The sequence below is a fragment of the Emys orbicularis genome, chromosome 16 (genome assembly GCF_028017835.1).
Source record: "Emys orbicularis isolate rEmyOrb1 chromosome 16, rEmyOrb1.hap1, whole genome shotgun sequence".
NCBI classification, from domain to species: domain Eukaryota; kingdom Metazoa; phylum Chordata; order Testudines; family Emydidae; genus Emys; species Emys orbicularis.
Genome location: NC_088698.1, coordinates 802,408 through 825,120, shown reverse-complemented (window position 1 = coordinate 825,120; position 22,713 = coordinate 802,408). Strand labels below are relative to the sequence as shown.

Here is a 22,713-nt window from a genome sequence, read left to right as displayed (position 1 = left end):
CCAGACAACTGACTGAAGGATCCAATGACACAGACAGATATGCCCTCCTGGAAGTACACAGTGGGCTCAAATATGGTCTTTTCAACATAGAGCTTAAAGTGCTTGCATATAATTAGCCCAAAAGTCTTTTGAGCCATGTGCAGGAGTGCTACAGAGTTGGGTAGGTCTCAATATACAGGACATCCACAAATAAAAAAAATGAAGAGTCACTACTGAGATTCCCCACTGAGATTAGAATTTTATTAAAACAAGTCACATACTGTACAGGATGATCAGAAACAATCTTAGAGCCTCTTTATCAAAACCAGCAGCAAAGTACAGTTATTCCAAAGAAGGATAAAATCCAAAAACAATCACTGCAGGAGATTCTTACATGTACATTTCACAGAGAAGGAGCAAGGGGTTTATTATACTAAATAAAGGAGTTCTCAATTACAAAAAAGATTAAGTGAAAAGGCTAACATTTTAGTCAGGCAGGTGATATTCCCTGTGTCATAACAAACCGGGCTGCAAAATGAAGATGGATTTTTAATGTCCAATCTGGACAAGATCTCAACTGAAATGCTGCCACTGCTGCTGTAGGGAATTAAATGAAAATAGTGATAATTAAGAACAGCATTCTAGCAAAGTGTCACAAGAGCTGTGAAATTACATGCAAGGTCACAACGTTTACATGGCTTTGTCTGGGTGATATGAATTCTCTCCAGCCCTGTAACGGTCTGATTTTTGGATACAGGACTAAGGACTAAAATACAGTCAATAGTTCCTAAGTGGGGATTAGAAAGTATCACAGGTTGATGTTTCATCTTGTCACAGTGTCCCCAGGAGCTGCAGGATTCTAGTTGTTGGGTTCACACAAATGGCAGAGCATCCGACAGTTGTAGGCACCCTGACTCCTACTTCTTTCTGCCTCCTCTTTCTTTGAGTGCCAAGTGAATCACAGAACCACTTATCATGTTGTAGTAAGCCAGAGAGTTGGAGTCCTTGATGAAAATGCCCTGCAAGAAACAACAGGAGGTCTCAGTGCTCCCTCCAGAAAGATTCAACAATCTGGGCAATCAGGAAGTTCACTACTAAACTAGGAGGGACCCAGGGTGGTTCGGTGTACAGAGGAGGGACCCCAGTCTCCCAGAGAGAAAGATGATGTGGAGGAGCTGGGTAATAAGAGTTAGGCGTCAGTGCTGTCACAGTATTTCCAGTATTGCAGCCAGAGTGCAGAGACAAGTGTTTACTCTTTTTCAGGGTGAAGTTTAACAGACTTAGGTTTTGCCCAAAAGTGAATTCTTTGAAAGATTAGAGCAGAAATATCACTGGTTTTTAAGAAGCTAGATATTGTGTGAGAGAGAGAATACATATCTGCCATTATAAAAGAAAGGCGTTTTTGTTTTATTTCCCCCTCTTTTTTAAATAGCTCTACAGCCTTGGCAGGAAAGGCTGAAATTTGGCAGGGATATGTTCCTTTTGGTGTTCTAGCAAAAGTCACTCTAGAGATGGCTGGGTTACGATGGCTTTAAAATCCTACTGCATGCATGATTGTACTTTGTAGTAGCAGTGCTTTTTTCTCTCTCTTTTTTTTAAAAAAAACTTCTCAATATTTTGCTGTTCTGCACATACATGTGCAGGAGTTGTGGAATTTTCATGGGTAAACCCTGTAAATCAACATGTATACGGTCTTTGGAGTAAAGATTAGAAAGCAGAGGGAGACAGTCTCATTCAGTGCACACAAGAATACACTCAAAGCAGCAGGGCTCTGAAGAAGCTACTTCAATGGTACAGTGTTCAACCCCAATACACACAGAGGGCTCAAATCAGCTTAGTTACACCAGTGTAAATTCACAGAAAGCCCATTGGCTTCAACAGATTTATACTGCAGTGGTGACAAGATAAGAGCGAATCCACAGAATCACTCTCATTCACTGTCTGCCATCCAGCCTGTGCACTGAATGGGGAAGGGCCTCTGCACAAACTGTGTGTGATGTAATTAAAGACTGCCCTGTACTGCATGCACACAAGAGGCAGAGTGAGGCAGTTCTCAGGGCCTTGTAATTTTTTTTACTGTATGGAAAAAGTGCAGGTAAGCGGCAAGGCAGCATTTGAAGGGTTAACACTGTCACATACTCACCTCATACTGCAGCTTCTGTTTCCCTGCTGGCATCCCTGTGGCCTCGTGGATCTTAACCTTTATAACAGAGACCTAAAAACAAGCACAGAGAGCTCAGTCCCTCCAGCGCCCAGGGCAGGGCAGGGCACGGCACAAGTGGCCAGCTCCACCCACTTCCGTCCCCCATAAACTATACACAGTTGCAATGTGGGGAGAGTCCAGAGTTTACAGCCTCAACCAGGCAGTTTAGATGCTGTCCTGCCAGCAATCACACAGCAATGGAATAGCAGGAGTTAAGGCCAGGTTAACAAGTCATGTACCTGATCGGAGAGTGGAAGGGTGAACACCAGCACCTGGCCATTCAGTTTCCATTCAGTCTTGTCCTGCATGTTGGGAACCTGAACTTTAACTGTGACTGGACCCTAGGAAAAGAATTAAATGTAGTTACACACACAGATGGTCCTTAATGCATACAGACAGATGTGGGGGCAAGAGGCAATCACTTTGCTGTTCCTTTGGGTGCCGCCAACTTGCACCTTTCAATTCCCTGTTACTAGGGAGTCAACATTAATGTGTTTTATTTGCTTCATTACTCTTACTTGGCAAGTCATTTTGTCAAAAGTCAGTTAAGAGTTCTGGCTACCCCCCCTCACCCCCCAATTATTCCTTATTAACTTCTGGCTGTTCATTGGGTGGTTTTACTCTAGTGACATGGGGAACACTACCAAGATCCTTCTACAATCAGCATTAACTGTACTGTATGCATGCATACAGCACTTACCACAAAGGGCCCCTATTGTGCTGTACAAGTACAGGACAATAATATTCACTACCCTGAAGAATTTACAACTCAGTTTCAGAGAAAATGCAGTGAGTGGCAGACATGGGGAAGGAATTATAACTCAGTTTAATATCCAAGTCACCCTTGATCTGGGGACACTTCTTTGTAGAGAAATGGACACATTTTAACAGGTCTTTACCATGTGTGTTAACTGGAGAACTACTAAAAGCTACTCTGCATACTTAGCCTTTCCTTAAGATTGACTTCCCCATGCTGCCCTTCTCTCCAGGAGAGGAAGTCTTAAGTTTTTGTATACAGTCATATAACTTTCCAGGTAAATTTAAATTAACTCAATTGCTCTAGGGAGAGTGACAGGAAGGAGCTACTTCAGAGATGCAGAGTCAATTTCTCATGGGGCACTTGTGCCTGCCAGCTGCCCTCCTGAATGTCCGTCCATTGATTCAGGTACCATTTTAGAGGAGATGACCTCTTTCGGGGAGAGACTGAATACTCCAGTGTGGTCAGAGTTTCCAGTACTGCACAACAAGCTGTTGGACTGTGATGCTACTCAAATTATATACCTTGTTCCTGCGCAGGAACTCCTCCTCTGGCATCAGGCTGTCCTCACTTTTCGGTTTCTTAGACACAGGTTCATCCTCCATGGGTGGTGGGGGGTGAGGAGGCATTGGTGCTGGGGCAGGGACTGGAGCCACAGGAGGGGCTGGGACAAATGCTGAAATAGGAGGGGAAAAACAGCTACATATACACCTACACATGACATTCAACAACAGTTCCCTTAACATGTTTCTGCAGTAGGCTGGCACAGACCCTAAAGGAAACACCACTAGACAAGGAGGAAATAACATATGATGCTACTAAAGGCCTTTCCATGTGGGGAAAAGACGGGGGGAGCCAATAAACAGCACATGATATTTTTGTGGCTCATGTGGTCCCAGTCAGGCACACAGATCTCAATGTACAGTTGTTTGAAAGGTACTCTGGTATGTGATTGCAGTAATTAGAGAGTGTTGTAGCTGTGTCAGTCCAAGGATATTCAAGAGAGAAGGTGGGTAAGAGAATATCTTGTATTGGACCAACTTCAGTTGGTGAGAGAGACGAGCTTATACAGAGCTCTTTTTTCAGTCTGACCTAAAGAAGAGCTCTGTGTAAGCTTGACAGCTCATCTCTCTCACCAACAGAAGTTGGTCCAATACAAGATATTACCTCCCCCACCTTGCTTGCAGTAAGAGGCAGTTACAACAGCCATTATTTACTCAGCAATAGCTCACCCACAGGGTTGGAAGTTAGAACTGATTTTAATGACAAGAAATGTGAGCCAGGCCCTTAGGTCTTTCTGACTCATTCAGAAAGCGCCATAGAGCTTTAATTTTCACTGGGATGGCCCACCAGAGAAGGAGAGCAGGGATATTCATATAAGCATCTTCCAGGAGCAATTACGCTGAAAAATTATTCAACTCACTGACCTGTTGGTACTATCATGGGAGGCGGGCGAGGGGCCATCATGGGGGGACCAGATGGCGGCATCGGGACAACATTGATGCGTGGGGCATGTATTATTGGTGGCATGGGGGCTGCGATGACAGAGCCTGGGGGTATACGGACCACAGAAGTCATAGGGGGACGAGGCATGACAGGAACTGCAGAAACAACAGTGGTGCGAACAGGAGGCGGCATCTAGAAAGAAGACATTTATTACCAGGTGCAGCTCCAGGCACTCCGGGATTCAGTCTCTTATACTGTTCACAAGGGCTGATCAACAGCTGCAGAGGGTCACATTCTGAATCTTTTGGCTGGTCACATTTAGGAATATAAGCTTAGGTGGTTGGGGGTATGTGTACTTCTAGTTGCTACTGCCATTCTTCCAAATTCCCAGGAAGTTTGGGATTGGGTGTAAAAGCCTCAGTAGTAGCAAAAGTCAGTAGTTACTTTCCCCCCACCCTCAGGAGCCACATTGCACAGCCATAAAACAAGAGAGTAGTCTCAGAGACAGAAGCTCTTTGAACAGAGCCACATGAGCAGAATGCTGCCAACCTCAAACATTAGAACAACTTCAGTGGGGCTGACCGAGTGAGCTGCACACTGTTATTACCATTTCTCGTGCCTACGCCTCTGCCTATGATTGTTACTTTCACTTCCCACCTTGGCTTTCACCCTTTAATCTAGTTCACCTTCCTGTCTCTCTGAGCGCCTCCCCAGCCCACGTTTCCTTCCTCTCCGATTTGTCACTGTCTGAATTTCTCTCCTCTCCAGTTCAACATCATCTCTTTACAATACCTCAGCTGCTGGAAAACTCTTTCATAACGTATTTTCCATTTTTAATATATTTTAAATTTACTTCTAGGATCAATGTTATCATTTACAGCTAATTTGGCAAAGTGATCTCTTAATTTGCTAATCCCGTTTCCAAGCAGCACCCTACCATGACCCATTTCAGCAGCAGTAAAACCTACTTCCAATTCAGCATCAAAGCAGCTGTTTGTCCTTGGCAATAAGAATGCTTACCGATGGAGGGCGTGGCACAGATGTGATTGGGGGAGCATTAGATGGGGGATTCGATGCTGCGGAGGGAGGTGGTGGCTGGGGCATCTCATTGGGCTTGCTGGGACCAATCTTCTCCTTGCTGTCATCTTCTGGCACCAGCCCCTTGGCCTTATGGATAGCCTCAATTTGCTCTTGCAGGGTGATATTGGCCTGAGCAGCCTGCTGTGTGCGGGCCATGCTGCCAGAGTGGCCATCCCAGGTCACCTGGAAAAAGATAATCAGAAGAACATAGACTGTCAAAACTCTGATCAGATTAGCAGATGAGTGAGGGCTGCTGTTTCACAGCAAGAACAAGGCCCTGGAGACCCCATTCCTACAGGTTAAGGACAGCGGATGGCGAGGTTACAGCAGGATTTGAACCGCACCTTTTCCTCTGGTTTCTGGATCTCCTCTTCTCCAATCTTTTTACCAATAGCAGTCTCTTCCACACCAAAGATATCGGTACGACGCTCAGCCAGCTGTTTCAAGCTGCTCTCAATATCCAAACCTGCAGACAGGCAGAGATAGGGAAAAAAGATGTTAGACATTTTCTCTCATATGACAAAACAGAACAAGATGACTCAGAGTCCTGCTTAATTCTCTAATCCAGTGGTTCTCAACCTATTTACCACTGTGGATCTCATATGCAGCTTTGTGTGTGTTATGTGGGCCGCATCCACACAATATATATACTACCTGTATGGCCCAGAGAATGTCACATGGGCTGCATTTGTGTGCTTATGGGCTGCAAGCAGCCCACAGCCGTGGTTGAGAACCACTGCTCTAATCCCTTGTTTCACAGAATATTTTCGGTACCAATGGGTCCAATACCACTGTTACTAAAGAATGAACTTCAGTTAATATGGTGGGTGCAGAACAATGTTTACAGGAAAGCTTCAGTGTTCTTGATGGCTACCAGAATATGTATACTAAACGAGCACAGTACACAAATCAGCATTTCAAGATATGTCAAAGGCCCCATTGATACAGATCAGTTTGACATGATTAAATTAGATTTAAACTATACACTGGGTTTTTAAATGAGTATCTCTTGGAGCCTTGTGAGAGGCAGACTAACCTGGGGCATAGACCTCGTCATCACTCTGTTTCTCACGGATAGACCGATCCCGCTGCTCCAGCCAGCGGGGATCCAGAAGGCCGATTCGCATGTGTTCTTGCATTTTACTGGCAGGAATCTTCTCTCCAGTGATGGGAGACACAAGATATTCATCTGGGGCTGGTGCCGGTGGTAATGGCTTGGAGGCTGAAGGAACAAAACCACATTGTTAAAAATGCCTAACTTGACTGCACATCTTAGAAGCAAGGTCTTGTGTGACTATTCAGTAAGAAATTAAATTGCTCATTGTCACCAAACTCTAGTTTACCTTTGGGATCGTAGTCTTTCCGCACAATGACCTGATCTGGAGTTGGAGGAAGAGGTGGTGGCATCGGGGTCTCTGGAGGAGGTGGAACTTTCTGACTCTCATCTTCGTCATCTGAGCCCTTAAATTAAAACAATGCTTACAAGTTATTAACAGCAGATCAAATATCTTAGAACACAGAATATGTAGCAACAGCACTGAAAGTCATATAGGGCAAAAAAATCTATGTATCAAGTGAACAGTCACTCCACGACTGAAACAATCTTGGCTCTAGAGTACAGATTACAGAAGTGAAAAGGCTTTCTTCTTTGCATACCTAAGCGTCTCATTTTTCATTTGTTGACAGTTTCTCCATGGGAAACCTCAAGCCACTTGAAATATCTTTATTAGCAGGTTGTATCATGGGACCCCACCTCATTCCAAAAAATGGAAGTGTCAGATCCACACACTTAGGGTTACCATACGTCCGGATTTTCCCGGACATGTCCGGATTTTTGGTGCTCAAATCCCCGTCCGGGGGGAATTGCCAAAGAGCCGAACATGTCCGGGAAAATGCCGGCATCCCTGCCCCAGTCCCCTGCTTACCTGAGCGGCTCCGGCTGCGAGCTGCAAGCGGATTCCCCGCTGCGGCGGCGGCTGCTGCTGCTCCCCCCCAGACACCTCAGCTCTGTGTAGCTGAAGAGCGGAGCTGCCCGAGCGCTACCGGCTTCGCGGTTTGCCGGACAGCCCCCAGACCTCCAGACCCTGTGCCCCAGGCCAGGCGCTTCCCCAGTGCTGCCGGAGCCCGGGAGGGGAAGTGCCGGGGGCCCAGGGTCTGGAGGTCTGCCCGGCAAACTGTGAAGCCGGTAGCGCTGGGGCAGCTCCGCTCTTCAGCTACACAGAGCTGAGGTGTCTGGGGGGGAGCAGCAGCAGCCGCCGCTGCGGGGGAATCCGCCTACAGCTCCCCCCAGACACCTCAGCTCTGTGCAGCTGAAGAGCGGAGCTGCCCCAGCGCTACCGGCTTCACAGTTTGCCGGGCAGCCCCCAGACCTCCAGACCCTGCGCCCCCAGCCGGGCGCTTCCCCTCCCAGGCTCCGGCTGTGCTGGGGACGTGCCTGGCCCAGGGTCTGGAGGCTGCCCGGCAAACCGGGCAGCCCTTTTTGCGTGGCTGGGAGGGAGGAGGAGGGGGAATGCAGGGTGCTCAGGGGAGGGGGCGGGGTTGGGGCGGGGCCGGGGCCCCGTGGAGTGTGTCCTTTTTAAAAACCTTTAATATGGTAACCCTAAACACACTCCAATCAAGCAGCTTGCACTATGTATCTACAGAGATTTTTAAAATAGCGGAAAGGGTGCCAGCACTAGTGTTGCTGTAATTTAAAGAGAGTGGAGAGTCTAATTATTTCCCAAAGAGGGAACCAGGTACCCCATTTCTCTCTAAATAACTGCATCTCTCATCTTTAGTTCTGGCACCAGGGGGCTATGGTTTACCACAGCTAGGGCCCTACCAAATTCAGGATCCATTTTGGTCAATGTACGGTCATAGGATTTTAAAAAATCATAAATTTCATGTTTCAGAGTAGCAGCCGTGTTAGTCTGTATCCGCAAAAAGAACAGGAGTACTTGTGGCACCTTAGAGACTAACAAATTTGTTCATCTCTAAGGTGCCACAAGTACTCCTGTTCTTTTTATAAATTTCATGATTTCAGCTATTTAAATCTGAAATTTCACAGTGTTGTAATTGTGTGGGTCTTGACAAAAAGGAGTTGTGGGGTGGGTGGGTCACAAGGTTATTGTAGAGGGGGTTGCAGTACTGCTAACCTTACTTCTGAGCTGCTGCGGGCGCAGCCTTCAGAGCTGGGCAGCGGCGGCTGCTGGCCAGGATCCCAGCTCTGAAGGCAGAGTCACCACCAGCAGCGGCGCAGAAGTAAGATGGCATGGTATAGTATTGCCACCCTTACTTCTACACTGCTGCTGGTGGGGCACTGCCTTCAGAGCTGGGTGCCCGGCCAACAGCCACTGCTCTCTGGCTGCCCAGCTCTGATGGCAGTGCAAAAGTAAGAGTGGCAATACTGCGACACCTCTAAAAGAATCTTGTGATCCCCTCTGCAGATCCCTTTTGGGTCAGGACCCCCAATTTGAGAAACGCTGGTCTCCCCCATGAAATCTGTATAGTTTAGGGTACAAGCACACAAACAACCAGATTTCACGGGGGGAGACCCAATTTCACAGTCCCTGATGCATTTTTCATGACTGTGAATTTGGTAGGGCCCCAACCATAGCCCTTTCTCATCTCTTCTCCCGTAAGGCAGCTAAGTTAGTAGTTTGACAACAACTAACATCTCAGGGGCTTCTGAATGCGTCAACTGTACAATGAAAAGTGATCTATTTAATAGGACAATCTTTTAGGTTTTCTCTCCAGCAACATTCCTGGAATTCTCTCATGGAGTTTGTACTTTGTTAGAGAACATGCAAACACAGCCCCCCTCATTGGTTCAATGGATGAGAAGGGTTTCTGGCCAACAGATTAATGGGCCAAGATTGAGCTCATTTTTAGGGATAACAGTCATTGAACACCAAGAAGCACAGGGATGCTATGAAGTGAGAGCTTGCAGAGCCCCATATGCCACATTAAAGTCCTATCAATGAAAGTACCCTTTATCACACCAGCTACTTACCTCATCCATATCCTGCACTTGTGTGTCTTGGTCTAGTTGAGATGGGGTCTCCTCTGTCTTCTCTTGCTTTTCATCTTCTTCATCTGACTCCACCTCCATCTCTACTTCCTCACTTTCACCAAACTTCTCATAGCGCTCCTGGATCAGTATGCGAGCCCCCAGCTCCTCAGGAGTGGTGGGAGGAGGGAAGTTCCCTGCAACAAAGAAAAAAAGCAAACATGAGGGCTTCTTTAGTACTATTCATTGCTCAAGATGCAGACACAGGCACCAGTCCCCTTTAATGAAACTAACTTGGGGGGTGGGGGAAATCAGACTGTTGTACTGATGGGCTCACGGGAGCAAAGGCACATAGAAGGGAAAGGCTAGGGATAAGACTGGTCTGAACACCAACATGAAGATATGTGATGACACAAACTGAAGGCAGCAAAGAAAGGGAAGCGGCTACCACAATGGGGTGTTAATGCAGCAACAGAGTTTGGGGGTCTTGGTTTTCAGTGGAACAGTTGATAACACTGCTAGTCACAAAGAAATAGTACCAATTAAGCATCAGTGACATCACTAACTGCAGAAGAAACAGGACCTGAACTCAGCAGATATAAAGTTTTTCATAAAATGGACATCATATGCTTCTACCTTGCACCCATCTAATATTTTTTACTTACAGCATTTTCCAGCAGCTCTCAAGAGGCACGTATCATCCCCACTAAACACAGAACCTGAGTCACACAGCGGTTATGTCACTTAGTTTTCCTACCTTGCTCATTGGGCTGGAAGTCCACTGTTTCCACAACTACAAAGTCATGCCAATCAATCTGGGCATAAGCAACACGTTCCTTCTCCTTCTCCTCCTCTTCCTTCTTCCTCTCTCGTTCCTGGAACTTGGCCCACTCCACCCTGTAGCACACCTGCACAAGGAGGCATAAAGCACTGAGTCACAGAAGTGGGAAGCATGTCACAGTATACAAAGGAGAACCCATTAGGAACCATAAAACAAGTCACAACCCCCACAAGTGTTCACCTCTATTCTCCAAAATATGTAAGACCCAACATAGTCAGTGCCTCCAGGGCAGCCACAAGGGCAACCCTTGGAAGTCAGTTAATTCAAAATTTAGAAATTGAGTTTGATCCTGCAGCAACCAGGAAAAACTCCCACTGCCTTCAAGGAGTGGTTTGCTTGAGTATGGGCTGCAGGTTCAGCACTGTGCGGATGTCAAACTTTTTAGATTAATAATAGTGAGAATTCCAAAAGACAGATCTCAAATCCTGACAGATTAACACCTGGAACTGTTTGACATACTTCTCACAAACATGCAGTCATGTTCCAAACTCCAAATATAGTCTGCTAGAGGAAAACCTTAATTTTTAAAGATGAGGTACTGTATATTAAGAAACCTACAAATAGGACTTGCCTATGAGTAGCAACTGAGATCTTAGATTGTAAGCTCTTTGGGATGGGAAAATGCTTTATGCAGTAAAGCTTCATGAAGATATTACTCCCGGGTGAATTCTGCACCACTGCACAATGCAGAATTTTGCAGAAATTAATGTTGTGCATGCAGAATTTCCTTCTCCCCCGCCCCCACAGAAATGGGCTGCAGAGATGTTGGCCACCAGTGGGGGCAGCTGGACCTGGCAGAGCCCAACTTGCAAATGGAAGACAAGGCTGGGGGAATGGGGAAGGAACTGGAGGATTCCCAGCATGCTCTGAAGGAAGGAGATGGCAGCATGCAGGAAACTCTGTGCAAATCCGGGACCCAGCATCAGGCTGTTTCTCCCTCTGGATCCCTAGGCTCTAGGAGGGTAGGGGGTGAGAGTATCTGGGCCAGCGGGGGGCCCACAGCTGGCCTCGGGGGGGGGTGGGGTGGGGTGGTAGAGGTTGTGAGTATCTGGTTCTCTGGGCCGAGAGGGTGGAAATAGAGGGCATGAGTGTCTGGGCCAGGGCACCCCCTGGCTGAGCTCTAGGGAGGTGGGGGCGGAGAAAGAGGAACTGGGTTGTCATAGGGATATCTTTTACTCTTTACTCCTGGGGGAATTTGTGTGTGTGTCTGTATTGTTACAGACATACTTGCTGACAGGTATTTTGAAACAAATTATCAAAATAATTGAAACTCATGATTCTATAGTGTTATTTTTACAAATAAAATTTGTAGAATTTTAAAATATTGTGCGCAGAATTTTAAATTTTTTGGTGCAGAATTCCCCACAGGACTAAGATATAAAGCCTGCTACACAAGTGGTTGATCAGATCAGCTTATTTTCCCATGCTTGGAAAACTGTTTGAAATGCCCTGTTCCCACACTTTGTTCTCGTTGTGCTTACACGTGATGTCAATAATTAGAAAGATGCTGAGCTCAAAACCAGAAATAATTCAGAACAAGACTGAAATGCTTCAGTTGTTTTGTGGAAATTAGTCACAAGTTACCTGATCCAGGACTTCTCTAGGGTTTTCAGCCTCCTTCTTGAGTTTGATAAGTAAGCCTTTAGGCGGGATCAAGATCTGAAACACATTTTCAGGAGATCACTGATGACTATCATATAAATTGGTTCATAATTAAGGAAGCTGTCCTAATTATCTTGTTTCTACACTAGACAAAAATGAATCTTATGACTGGATCCCCTGAAGCTAAGCTCCATTTCTCCTGTTACCCTATTTTTAGCTATCATCAATACTCAGGTATAGTATTCTCTCACACTGCCATTTCACCTGCTTCTCTTGCTATAAAGGAACAACTTTTATCTGCATTACAGTAGCACTCAGAACATCCAAATCAAGTTTGGGGTCTCAGTGTTAGGCACCATACACGTTTTTCTGACAATGAGCAAAACGTTCTCTCCCTGTACACAAAGACAGGCATTTAAAAGAGGACAGCTAGAAGTTTTTCTTTCTTTCTAGACTGGCTATTTCATAATGCTGAAATAATGCTTTCAGAAGAAGAGAGAGAAGCCCAGAGAGTACCTTGGTGTACTGCTCAACCAGTTTGGTGAAGTAATTAAAAAGGCTATGCTGTGGGCGCAGGAAGTCAAACTGGTAATTCCTCTGCTCTTTCTGCATCAGCTGAGTCAGGAACTGCCGGCCATTCCGAGCTACGAACTGTGCAGTCAGCTTCACCACGTCCAAGTCGAAGGCTGAGATTGAGGGAGGATCTGCGATGAACTCAAACTCTGGAGGTGGCTCCTTTGGAACGACTGTCTCCTGGATCACCTGAGCCTGTACCTACAGAGGGGAATTCGGACAGCTCACTAATTTCACCCATGAAAGCCATTACTCACTCCTCCTAAGTAACTGTTTGGGAAGGCCAGTGGCTTTCATTAACTGGAGGGAAAAAATGACTAAAATATAACTGCAAGGAAGGGAAAGGTATTAACATAATATAGTTCATGAGTGAGTCATTTAAATAGGCCCACTGCAAAAAGATGACAAAAGTTTACTCAGACACAAAACATAGCTGGAAGCAGAAATGGGCTGGAAGCAGAAATGGGATGTAGCTATAATCTCCTAACAGACATAACCACAAAACATCTGATCACTGACTGTATAGAGTACACAAAGCAGGTAGGTTCAGCGAGTGGCCTCTTGCTAGCTAATGCATACCTGACCTACGTCCCTACTATGTGAGATTATCTCAAAGCATGGAGTACAAAATGTTGCTGAGACGCCAACATAACTGGAGAAAACAGTCTTGGAATAAACTCCTTGGAATTAACAATGCATACAACAAGCCCAGCAAAATCTTGCACTGATTGCAGGGTGCTATCAAGCAATTTACTTCTGGCAGGATATTCTAGATATATACAAGACTAGCGATCACATGAATATCTGATCAGGAACATTCTTAGTCAAACCAGCATTCAATTGTGATCAATACCTGCAGCAAATTACCTTTCTTTGAGATACAAGCAGGCTTCGCAGCTTTGTCAAGTTTCAGGGCATATGAACCCTGGGCACCGAGGGACATACATATGTGCACCAAAAGAAAAAGGCCTGGGCACTCATAGAATTCAAAGTCTCTCAGTGTTGATTTCCATTGTGAAAACGTGAACACAGATCAAACCCACAGCTTGTTTAAGCAAGGAGGTTGAAAGACCAAGATCAGAACTGACACTCTACGAGCCAACTCCCGGCTAACAATAGACACGAACAATTTACCTTCTGGGGAAGCTGTTGCTGAGCACTTTGCTGCTGTTGCATGACCTTGGGGATGGCAGCCGAGGGCTCCTGTGCCTTGCCCTCTTTGAACTCACTGACTTTGTGCCGGTAGTATGCATGGTAGGGATCGTTGGGATTCAAGAAATTGAACTTGGGGTTATTTATTTCATTCTGACGGATTCGAGCTTCAAACTCTGGGCCATTTCTGAGGCGAAAAAAAGTGAGTTGAGAAGAGTCAGCATCAACACTAAAAGTAATGTTGGTGCACCAACTTCCCTCTTCCCTTCTGAGTGATCCACCATAAAAACAATTATACAAACTGCTATAGCACCCTTAGCAAATTTTACTCACCAGCTTACCTTGAAGGTGTAATTTTTGACAGAGAAGTAGAATCTTGTTTTTGTCTACCATCCTCCTTGTGGCAAAGACAAGTAAGTAGATTTTGCACCTCAACTGGTAAACTTTCATTAGGATTTTGCAAGGCCGCACAAAAACATTCCCCAGCCCCACCAAATGAACAGCACATTCTGATGCCAATTAACATGGAGACCTGCTCGTTTCTGGATCAGTGCAGTGAGTGGCATTCCCAAGAGGGCTTTAAAATCCTATTAAATGAGAGCCCAATGTAGTGTTACTTACCTGGCTACAAAGCTGGCAGTCTTGTCCACAATATTCCTGACTTCTGGAGGAGGGTAAATAATTCCCACAACGGGTTTGGCTGGTGCCGCTTCCTCTTTTGGCTCATCTTCTGGCTGCAGTAAGAACAAATGAGAGGTTTTTTACAGTCTTACCATATTCCCACCTCATTTAACCAAAACAATAGTCCTGCCACCCAGCACACAGTGGTTACATGGAGATAAGATGATGACGTATGGAAGCATCTCTGTTCACTGTAGAATTTGCAATCAGCATGTCAGGATATTAAATTATAGCAAACAAGATCAAAGCTGGTGATAACAGAAAGGGAGATTTTCATCATCTGTTAATCAGGTTCTGAGACAAAGCACAGCAATCTGGATCAACAGGTTTCCCTTTGCTGTTTGAGCTTGGGAGACAGAGACGAATCAGCAGTGTCAAGTAGTAGTCCAAGCCACTGGACTGTGATTCAGGAGATTGGGTTCTATTCCCAGCTCTGATATTGGCCTGCTGGGCGACCTTGGGCAAATCACCTCACCTCCCGATGCCGCAGTTTCTCCATTTATAAAATAGGATAATGATACTTACCTCCTTTGAAAGCACATTGACATCTGCCAATGGAAAGCTCTATAGAACAGCAAGGTATTATTAAAAGCCTGAAAGGATCAAATGCTAGATTGTCAAATGCTTTGCTGAACAAACTCAGGTTACTGATAAAGTGATTTTTCCTTTTTGCTCCTACTCATTGAACAATCTGAACCATTAGGCTCTAAGTAACAGCATCAACTGGTTCCCCTGCTCTTTACCAAGCAACAATACTGAGCACCAACCTGCCTAGGGCATCTGCTGCAGAGGATAACACATCAAGGGAACAGCGACTCAAGACGTATATGAAAGGCCACCAGGTGGCAGCCTTAAACAATCCTCACTGAAGCCCTTTCCCTTTCAGCCCACAGCCCAGTAGAGTGGGCTTTAAGTGCTGCTGGGGGAGAAGTCCCAACATCATATACAGAATACAGGACTTTGACCATCTAGCTAGGGCAGATCTGGAAGCTTTGAAACTTTTTTGGAGACACTTTCAGACCCCAAATAAGGAGCTAAAATCTGATGAATTCCATGTAAATGAGACTTAAGAGTTTTGACCCTCTCCAAACTGTGCCAAAAGTCCTTCTGTAAGAAAGCTTGTAAGTCAATTTCCTGACTGAGATGAAAGAAAGACCTTAACTTGAGCACCATCCCTGGAACTCTTCCTGAGAACTGCTTTAACCTTGTCGAAGACCGGAAGCAGTCATTTACTGGAGTGGACAGACCTCTCTCCAATATGCCTGAACAAAGGAAAAATTGCCATAGAAAAGCTGTTTTAGAAAAATTAAGTGTAGAGGGAGAGTGGTCAGACTCAAAAGGGAGGAACAAGGAGACTTAAAAATATTAGTACTCTAGACTACAGAGGGACTGCAGGGTGAAAATGGTTTCAGATGGATAGAGCCTAAACAGAACATATGATACAGTAATAAGACTCTGCTATAAACCCTTCTACTTTCCTTCCTGTTGCCCTGAGAACAAGAATTTGACCGTAGAATGCTCAAGCCAACAACCCAAAATGCAACTCTAACTCAATCTTACAGGTCTTTCAAGCAAATTGGCCCCATGTTCAGAGAAATGTATGTGTCCAAGCAGCACTGAGAGAGCTGCCCACAGCCTATAAAGGGTGTGAAGAAAACTGGATGTCTACTAGACACTAGTCATCCCAGGGACAAAACCTGGTAATCCTGTATCACAACGGATGTGCCACTTAGTCTCCAAAATGCTAAGGAAAGGTGGGGGGAGAGAAAGAATTCTGAGGCAGAAGGAATGGGGGCAACTAGACAGATGATTTTAAGCTCCTGGTTAGGAGCAGGAAGTTGGAACATAAAGTCTCGCAGTCACATTGGAGTGGTGAGTTTAACAAGTATTCCATCTTTTCTTTTTAATCTTCTGAAGGATCCCTGAGATGAGGGAAAGGGCAGAAATCCATATTTCAAGCTCCCTGCCCATCTCATACAGGCAGCATCCACTGCATGCGCCCGTGGCTTCTTGAACCTACTAAACAATTTGGTAACTTTCTAATTTATTTGAGTGTCAAAAGAATCTACTTCTGGCATCCCCCAGTCTTGAAGACCTGTGGCCTTGAAAGTCAGCTTTGTGTGTTCTTGACTGGGCAACCTTCCTTTCTGCTATGCTAATGACAGCTTCCAGGTGAGAAATATATCAAGAAGGAGCTCAAGAACTTTCTTCCATGTTTGTCACAAATTCCAGGTTAGAAAAGGAACCAAATGACCTGGGCCACTGCATCTCAACTGGATGCATTGTAGGGAATTACTTGGATTTTGCTTTTGCTGCTACTTTTAGGGTCTTTGTGAGTAATCTCAGTGCAAGGGTATTGAGCCTTGCTGTAACAGGATGTAACAGACCCTTCTGCCTTGAAGGAGAGAGGATTCCAAGCCTTGGACTTCTTCATTTGGATTCAAAGAAAAGCAAGAGAGGCCATCGCAACTGCATCACCATGAGCCTTTCACTGAAAGAATTCTGGCTCATACACAAATGCAGCATTTTTTGCTTGCCTAGCTGGTTGACTGCCTCATAAGTAGTTGCAGGTGTCTGTTGGGAGCTTAGGCACAAGATGAATTTAAGAATGTGGGGACCAGTTGTCTGTAGAGGGAGTGCAAATGGGCAGGCAGGGAAAAACATTCTTAAGAGCAACCAATCACTGTTTTCAAAATTGACCAAAGTGAAACTCCTTAGTCCACACTGTCAACTGTGCAGGCGCAGAAAGCACCAAACAGAATTTTACCAATCTAGAAAAATAAAACCTTTACAATGAGAATTAAGCTTAAGTAATTTGAGCCAAAAAGATTTTTTTTTTCAGAACTGTAAGCACCAGAATGAATTTCTCTCTCCCTTCAGTCAACCATAAGGCTCTGCGATGTTTGCAGATCCTCTCTTCTGAATATCAAATCATTCTACACTGTGTGCAGCCATATCTAGTTGCCACAAGCTAAGCAAAGAGAGGACAGATCAGTACTTGGATAGGAGATTCTGTAGGTGATATTCTCCCTCTTCCTCCAGTACAGAGCCAACATCCCAAGCAATTATAAGTTTTTCATAAATCCTGATTTCCTGTCAAATTCCTATTTGGATACTAACATTCTGTTCCCCGTTCCTCCTTCAATTTCCAGTGGATAAACGATTCTTCTTCATATTCTGTCCTGAACTAGCATCAAATAGGGTTGCAGTGAGCTGTTCAACAGCTTCCGCCTTCAGGGGTTGCATTTTAGTGGTGCGTGAAGCAATTCCCTATTTAGTTTGCCAAGCACTGAGATAACGCACTTCACACAATGCTGAAATGCATCCAGTTCGAAGGTAGTAATAATAGCTACCTCATATAATGGTTTTCATGAGTGGATCTCAAAGCACTTTACAAAGGAGGTTGGTATCATTACCCCCCTTTTACAAATAGAGAAACTGAGGCATGGGGCGGGGAAGTGACTTGCTCAAGGTCACCCAGCAAGCCAGGAACAGAATCCAAGTCTCCTGTCCCAGTGCTGTAGACTCTAGGCCACACTACCTCTCTAGAAGAAGATAGTAGCTTTTTAACAGAGCACAGCAAAGCTAGACAAAAGTTTAAGACAAGAAATAAGGAAGATGTTGTACACTAAAACGCCACAAAGAACTCGGGGAGCTGGGACATCGAGACAGAAATGGCAGTGATCCATAGACACAGGACTCAAGCAAAGGGAGCCCGGGAGCTTTTAATACCCACAAGTGAGGCAGTGCCTGAGTTTTATTCATGCCCTGCCCCAGCAGCACAGCACCCCCTAGGTTTCTTTGTTGAGAGAGAAATTAGCACACCCCCCCCCCCCCCCACACACACACAGTCTTGCAACACTCCCTGCAGCACACCTCAGCACAGCGCCCCCTAGCAGAGCACTGGAACAAAAAACTTAATTGGCTTCAAGTCTGACCTAATAAATTTATTGAGTTGATGGTATGATGAGACTGCCTACAATGGCATATAGCCAAACTGCAACTGCTAACAGTAAATATCTCCAATAGCTGGAAATGGGACACTAGATGGGGAGGGCTCTGACTACTACAGAGAATTCTTTCCCAGATGTCTGGCTGGTGGGTCTTGCCCACATGCTCAGGGTCTCTCAGAGGTCCCAAATGAGTGGGGTGCTTCCCCTGGGGGGGGGGGGCACGGGGGAACATTGGAGGGGTGTGTGGCAGGGCAAGCCCAGCCCCCATGGGGGGAAGGAAGGGACTGCCACCCAGCCCCTTCCCGCCCCCAGCTCCCAGCCCTGCCCCTAGCCAGGGCTGAAGCTGGGAGCAGAGTTGCACCCGGCCCCCACCGCAGCCCAGCTGTGGCGCTGCTCCTGCCTTGGTCCCTGGCTATGGCTTCGGCCCAAGATCCACCCCCAGCTGTGGCCCCCTTACGCCATCCCTGCAGGGGGTGGGGACAACCATCAAAAGCCTGGGCACCACTGGTCTGATTGCCATATTTGGGGTTGTGAAGGAATTTCGCACCAGGTCAGATTGGCAGTGATCCTGAGGGTTCTCTCACCTCCCTCCGCAGCATGGGGCACAGATCTCTTGCAGGTTTAAACTAGTGTAAATGGTGAATTCTCTGTAACTTTAAACCATAATTTGAGGCCTTCAATAACTCAGCCAGAGGTAAAGGGTCTATTACAGGAGTGAGTGGGCAAGGTGCTGTGGCCTGCGATGTGCAGGAGATCAGACTCCTTCTGACCTTAAAGTCTGTGAGTTGGCACTAACCACAGCCCCGCGTGGGGGTTTCCCTGGCGGAGGGAGAGGGGCCAGGATCCCATCCCAGCCCTGATGGGCCAGGCCCTGCTTAGCTTGACAGCCTACTCGGATCACAGACCCCTGGTGCCCAAGGAAACTCTCTCTCCCAGCACGCACCGCGCCGCTTTGCATGTTGGGAGCTGCCTACTCGGGACCCGGCTCCGCAATGGTGACCCGGGCCGGCTGTGGTGAGCGGGGCTTCCCTCCTCGCCGGGCCCCGGCCCGCCATACCCGCCTCCGGACAGCCCAGTACCTGTTTGCCTTCTTGGGGCGCTGGCTGCGCGGGCGGCAGCACCTGGACCGGACCGGCCGGCATGGTGCCTCCTCAGCGGCCCGCTGGAGTCTCTGCTTGTCCTGGGGTGGCAAGAACCGAACAGCACAGAGTGACCGACACCGCCGCGCACAAAATGGCAGCGACTCTCTTCCCCCCCCCGGCTGCGCGCGCAGCACGGTCGGGCTCGCCTACGTCAAAAACACAGGCCAGGCGAGGAAGCGGGTTGTGGCGGCTGCGCGCGTAGCCCAGTTGGCATGTTCTACTCTGGGGACGGAGAGGGGGTGCCCGCAGTCCAGCGATACCAGCCGGGGTTGGTACAGTCGTAAAGCATGCGCGCACAACTCATCGGGCTCGTGTCACTGGGATTGTTCCCAGCAAGTCAGTGTTAGTGTATTTCATAGGGAGCGAGGGCGGCAAACTCGGAATGTTCCACTGAGGGAACTGGGGGGTACTCTCGTGACGTTTTATTGTGGGGGAAGGAGCAGGAAGCGCTCCTAACATTCTATTGGGCAGATGGTTCACTTCGCAAAGAGGAGGGCCAGGGCCTGTGCGATTGCCATGGTAACGGGTAGCGCAGGGCAGGCGGTAACAGAGGCACCGAGGCTGCGGGTTCGCTCCGAGCCGGGGGACGGCGGCCGCTCGGCAGGTGGGTACCCCCTCCCCGGACCGTCCCGGGGCCCCGTAACCATGGGGTCCCGTCTCCCCGGCCCGGGCCCCGTGTCCGTGGGTTCCCCATCCAAGCCCTCTGCCAGGCTTGGGGCATCGGGTGTTTGTCCTTGTCTAGCGTCGTGTAGCTAAGGATCTCTCTCGGCGTGTCTTGTGAGCGTTACACGGGCTGCACAGCACCTCTAGCGAGAGGGACGTAGTGAGCGAGGCCTTCCGAGCTACGACTCCGGGTTCCATCCCTTTTTCTCTCTGGCTGTGACTGGCTCGGTATGTCAGCTCCCCCTTGTAATAATACCGTCCTCTGGTATCTCCCAGTGGGGCTGGGTTTAAGTCAGTCATGTTTTTAGAGCACCTTGAGACCCTTGGTTGGAAATGGCTAGAGGCAGGCAAAGTGGAAAAGATGGGAAAAGGCACTGTCAATGCCAGTTGTTGCATGTATAACACACAGACACACACACACACACACACCTTACTTGTATTCACGTGTGAAGTGTAATACTTGTCTCTGACATATGTCTGCATGCCACTGCTGTCTACTGGATGGAATCAGAACTCCTCACCTATGTGTGATGCCTGGCACCTTTCTCTCTCCTGTTCTCTGCCTCTGGTAGGTTAGGCTCCTGAGGACTGAAATACTTTTTTCCACCTAGAGTCTTTGGGCTCAATAGAGGGGTAACTGGGTGAACTTTAATAGTTCTGAGATTCTAGAGGTCAGACTAGGTTTAATGGTCCCTTCTGTCCTTAAACTCTATGGGACTAGTATCATAGGCTCTATACAATCAACACAGCTAAAGGGGATTCTGTGATTTGGAACAACAGGAAATGAGTTTTATTCCCCTTGTTGTTGTGAAGTTCCAGTGGCACAGCATGCAGTATAATACAGCTGTTAAGTCTTAGGACTTGTTACAATGCTGTACACGGGGCCATAACTTTTAAGCCCTAGCAAAAGTGACAGCACTTTATCCCATAGTCATGAAGAGCTGAGATGTACAGTAATGAGTCTGACCTGCCTTGATTTTCTTTCCCTAGGGGATCTGCTAGTTAATTTGATATTCAATGTTGTTGTCTGCTGCAGATCTATCCATCCTGCCAATGAGGGGCCTTTTCCTATTGGTGGCCTAAAGTCAGCTGACAGAATGGCATACCTGCTGGGCAATCCAAACTGTATGGAGAGCTTGAGGAAGGACATCACCGATCTACAAGGAGCCATCATTGATGTCTTTTCCCGGGCTGGGGCAGTGCGTTATCCCTCCTGGAAGTTTCCCCATAAAGTGTCCTGTGATCTGGATCTGGTGGCTTTGCTGGAGCATTATGACTATGTGGAGAATGACCCTGAATTTACCCAGCATTCCCATGTAATGCTCCTCGAACTGGTGATTGACAGGTGAGAGGATGAATACATCTCAGATCTGTTAAAAGGTTGATCAATGGACATCCCCAATTCCTTTCAGAAATGCCTGTTGGGAAAACACTACATTCATACAGACCACATATCTGTGTTCAGGTCTTTAGAATCACATGCATCTGGAAAGCACGGAAGATGTTTCTGTATGCAGCCACTTATCGATGTCTGAGCAGCTGTATTTCTTCTTTGAGAAATGTCTCTGCAGATCCCTACTGATAGGATATCTGCCCCTGGCACCATGAGCATAGATCTGCATGTGCAGTATATTCAAAGAACTTGAACGGCTTTTAGCTATCTATCAGCATTTCCCTGAAATTCTTTTCTTGGGGGGGGGGGGGTTTGGTAGCAACATATTTTAAGGTTGCCTGACATTTCCCATTTTAAGAGCCAGTTTTTAGTTACAAAGAGTCCTGTGGCACCTTACAGACTAACAGATGTATTGGAGCATAAGCTTTCGTGGGTGAATACCCACTTCGTCAGACGCATGACGAAGTGGGTATTCACCCACGAAATCATAGAATCATAGAATATCAGGGTTGGAAGGGACCTCAGGAGGTCATCTAGTCCAACCCCCTGCTCAAAGCAGGACCAATCCCCAACTAAATCATCCCAGCCAGGGCTTTGTCAAGCCGGGCCTTAAAAACCTCCAAGGAAGGAGATTCCACCACCTCCCTAGGTAAAGCATTCCAGTGCTTCACCACCCTCCTAGTGAAATAGTGTTTCCTAATATCCAACCTAGACCTCCCCCACTGCAACTTGAGACCATTGCTCCTTGTTCTGTCATCTGCCACCACTGAGAACAGCCGAGCTCCATCCTCTTTGGAACCCCCCCTCAGGTAGTTGAAAGCAGCTATCAAATCCCCCCTCATTCTTCTCTTCTGGAGACTAAACAATCCCAGTTCCCTCAGCCTCTCCTCATAAGTCATGTGCTCCAGCCCCCTAATCATTTTTGTTGCCCTCCGCTGGACTCTTTCCAATATTTCCACATCCTTCTTGTAGTGTGGGGCCCAAAACTGGACACAGTACTCCAGATGAGGCCTCACCAATGTCGCATAAAGGGGAACGATCACGTCCCTCTATCTGCTGGCAATGCCCCTACTTATAAAGCCCAAAATGCCATTAGCCTTCTTGGCAACAAGAGCACACTGTTGACTCATATCCAGCTTCTCATCCACTGTGACCCCTAGGTCCTTTTCTGCAGAACTGCTACCTAGCCATTCGGCCCCTAGTCTGTAGCAGTGCATAGGATTCTTCCGTCCTAAGTGCAGGACTCTGCACTTGTCCTTG

At 46.9% G+C, this 22,713-nt stretch overlaps 2 protein-coding genes across 2 annotated transcripts; one reads left to right on the top strand and one right to left on the bottom strand.

Moving 5' to 3' along the window:
- Nucleotides 1–214: 214 nt before the first annotated feature.
- On the bottom strand, nt 215–19,518 carry SF3A1 (splicing factor 3a subunit 1). The gene is made up of 16 exons (XM_065417606.1): nt 19,335–19,518; nt 14,243–14,355; nt 13,604–13,808; nt 12,413–12,670; nt 11,879–11,953; nt 10,211–10,361; nt 9,457–9,650; nt 6,809–6,926; nt 6,502–6,687; nt 5,810–5,931; nt 5,406–5,648; nt 4,367–4,577; nt 3,464–3,615; nt 2,422–2,523; nt 2,123–2,194; nt 215–998 (listed from the first exon to the last, which is right to left on the bottom strand). The coding sequence occupies exons 1-16, from the start codon at nt 19,395–19,397 to the stop codon at nt 897–899; spliced, it is 2,367 nt and encodes a 788-aa protein (XP_065273678.1). The 5' UTR covers nt 19,398–19,518; the 3' UTR covers nt 215–896.
- Nucleotides 19,519–21,157: 1,639 nt separating this feature from the next.
- LOC135890257 (coiled-coil domain-containing protein 157-like) lies at nt 21,158–21,409 on the top strand. Its single transcript, XM_065417607.1, has one exon. It carries the CDS (start codon nt 21,158–21,160, stop codon nt 21,407–21,409), a length of 252 nt encoding a protein of 83 aa, XP_065273679.1.
- The last annotated feature ends 1,304 nt before the right edge of the window (nt 21,410–22,713 follow it).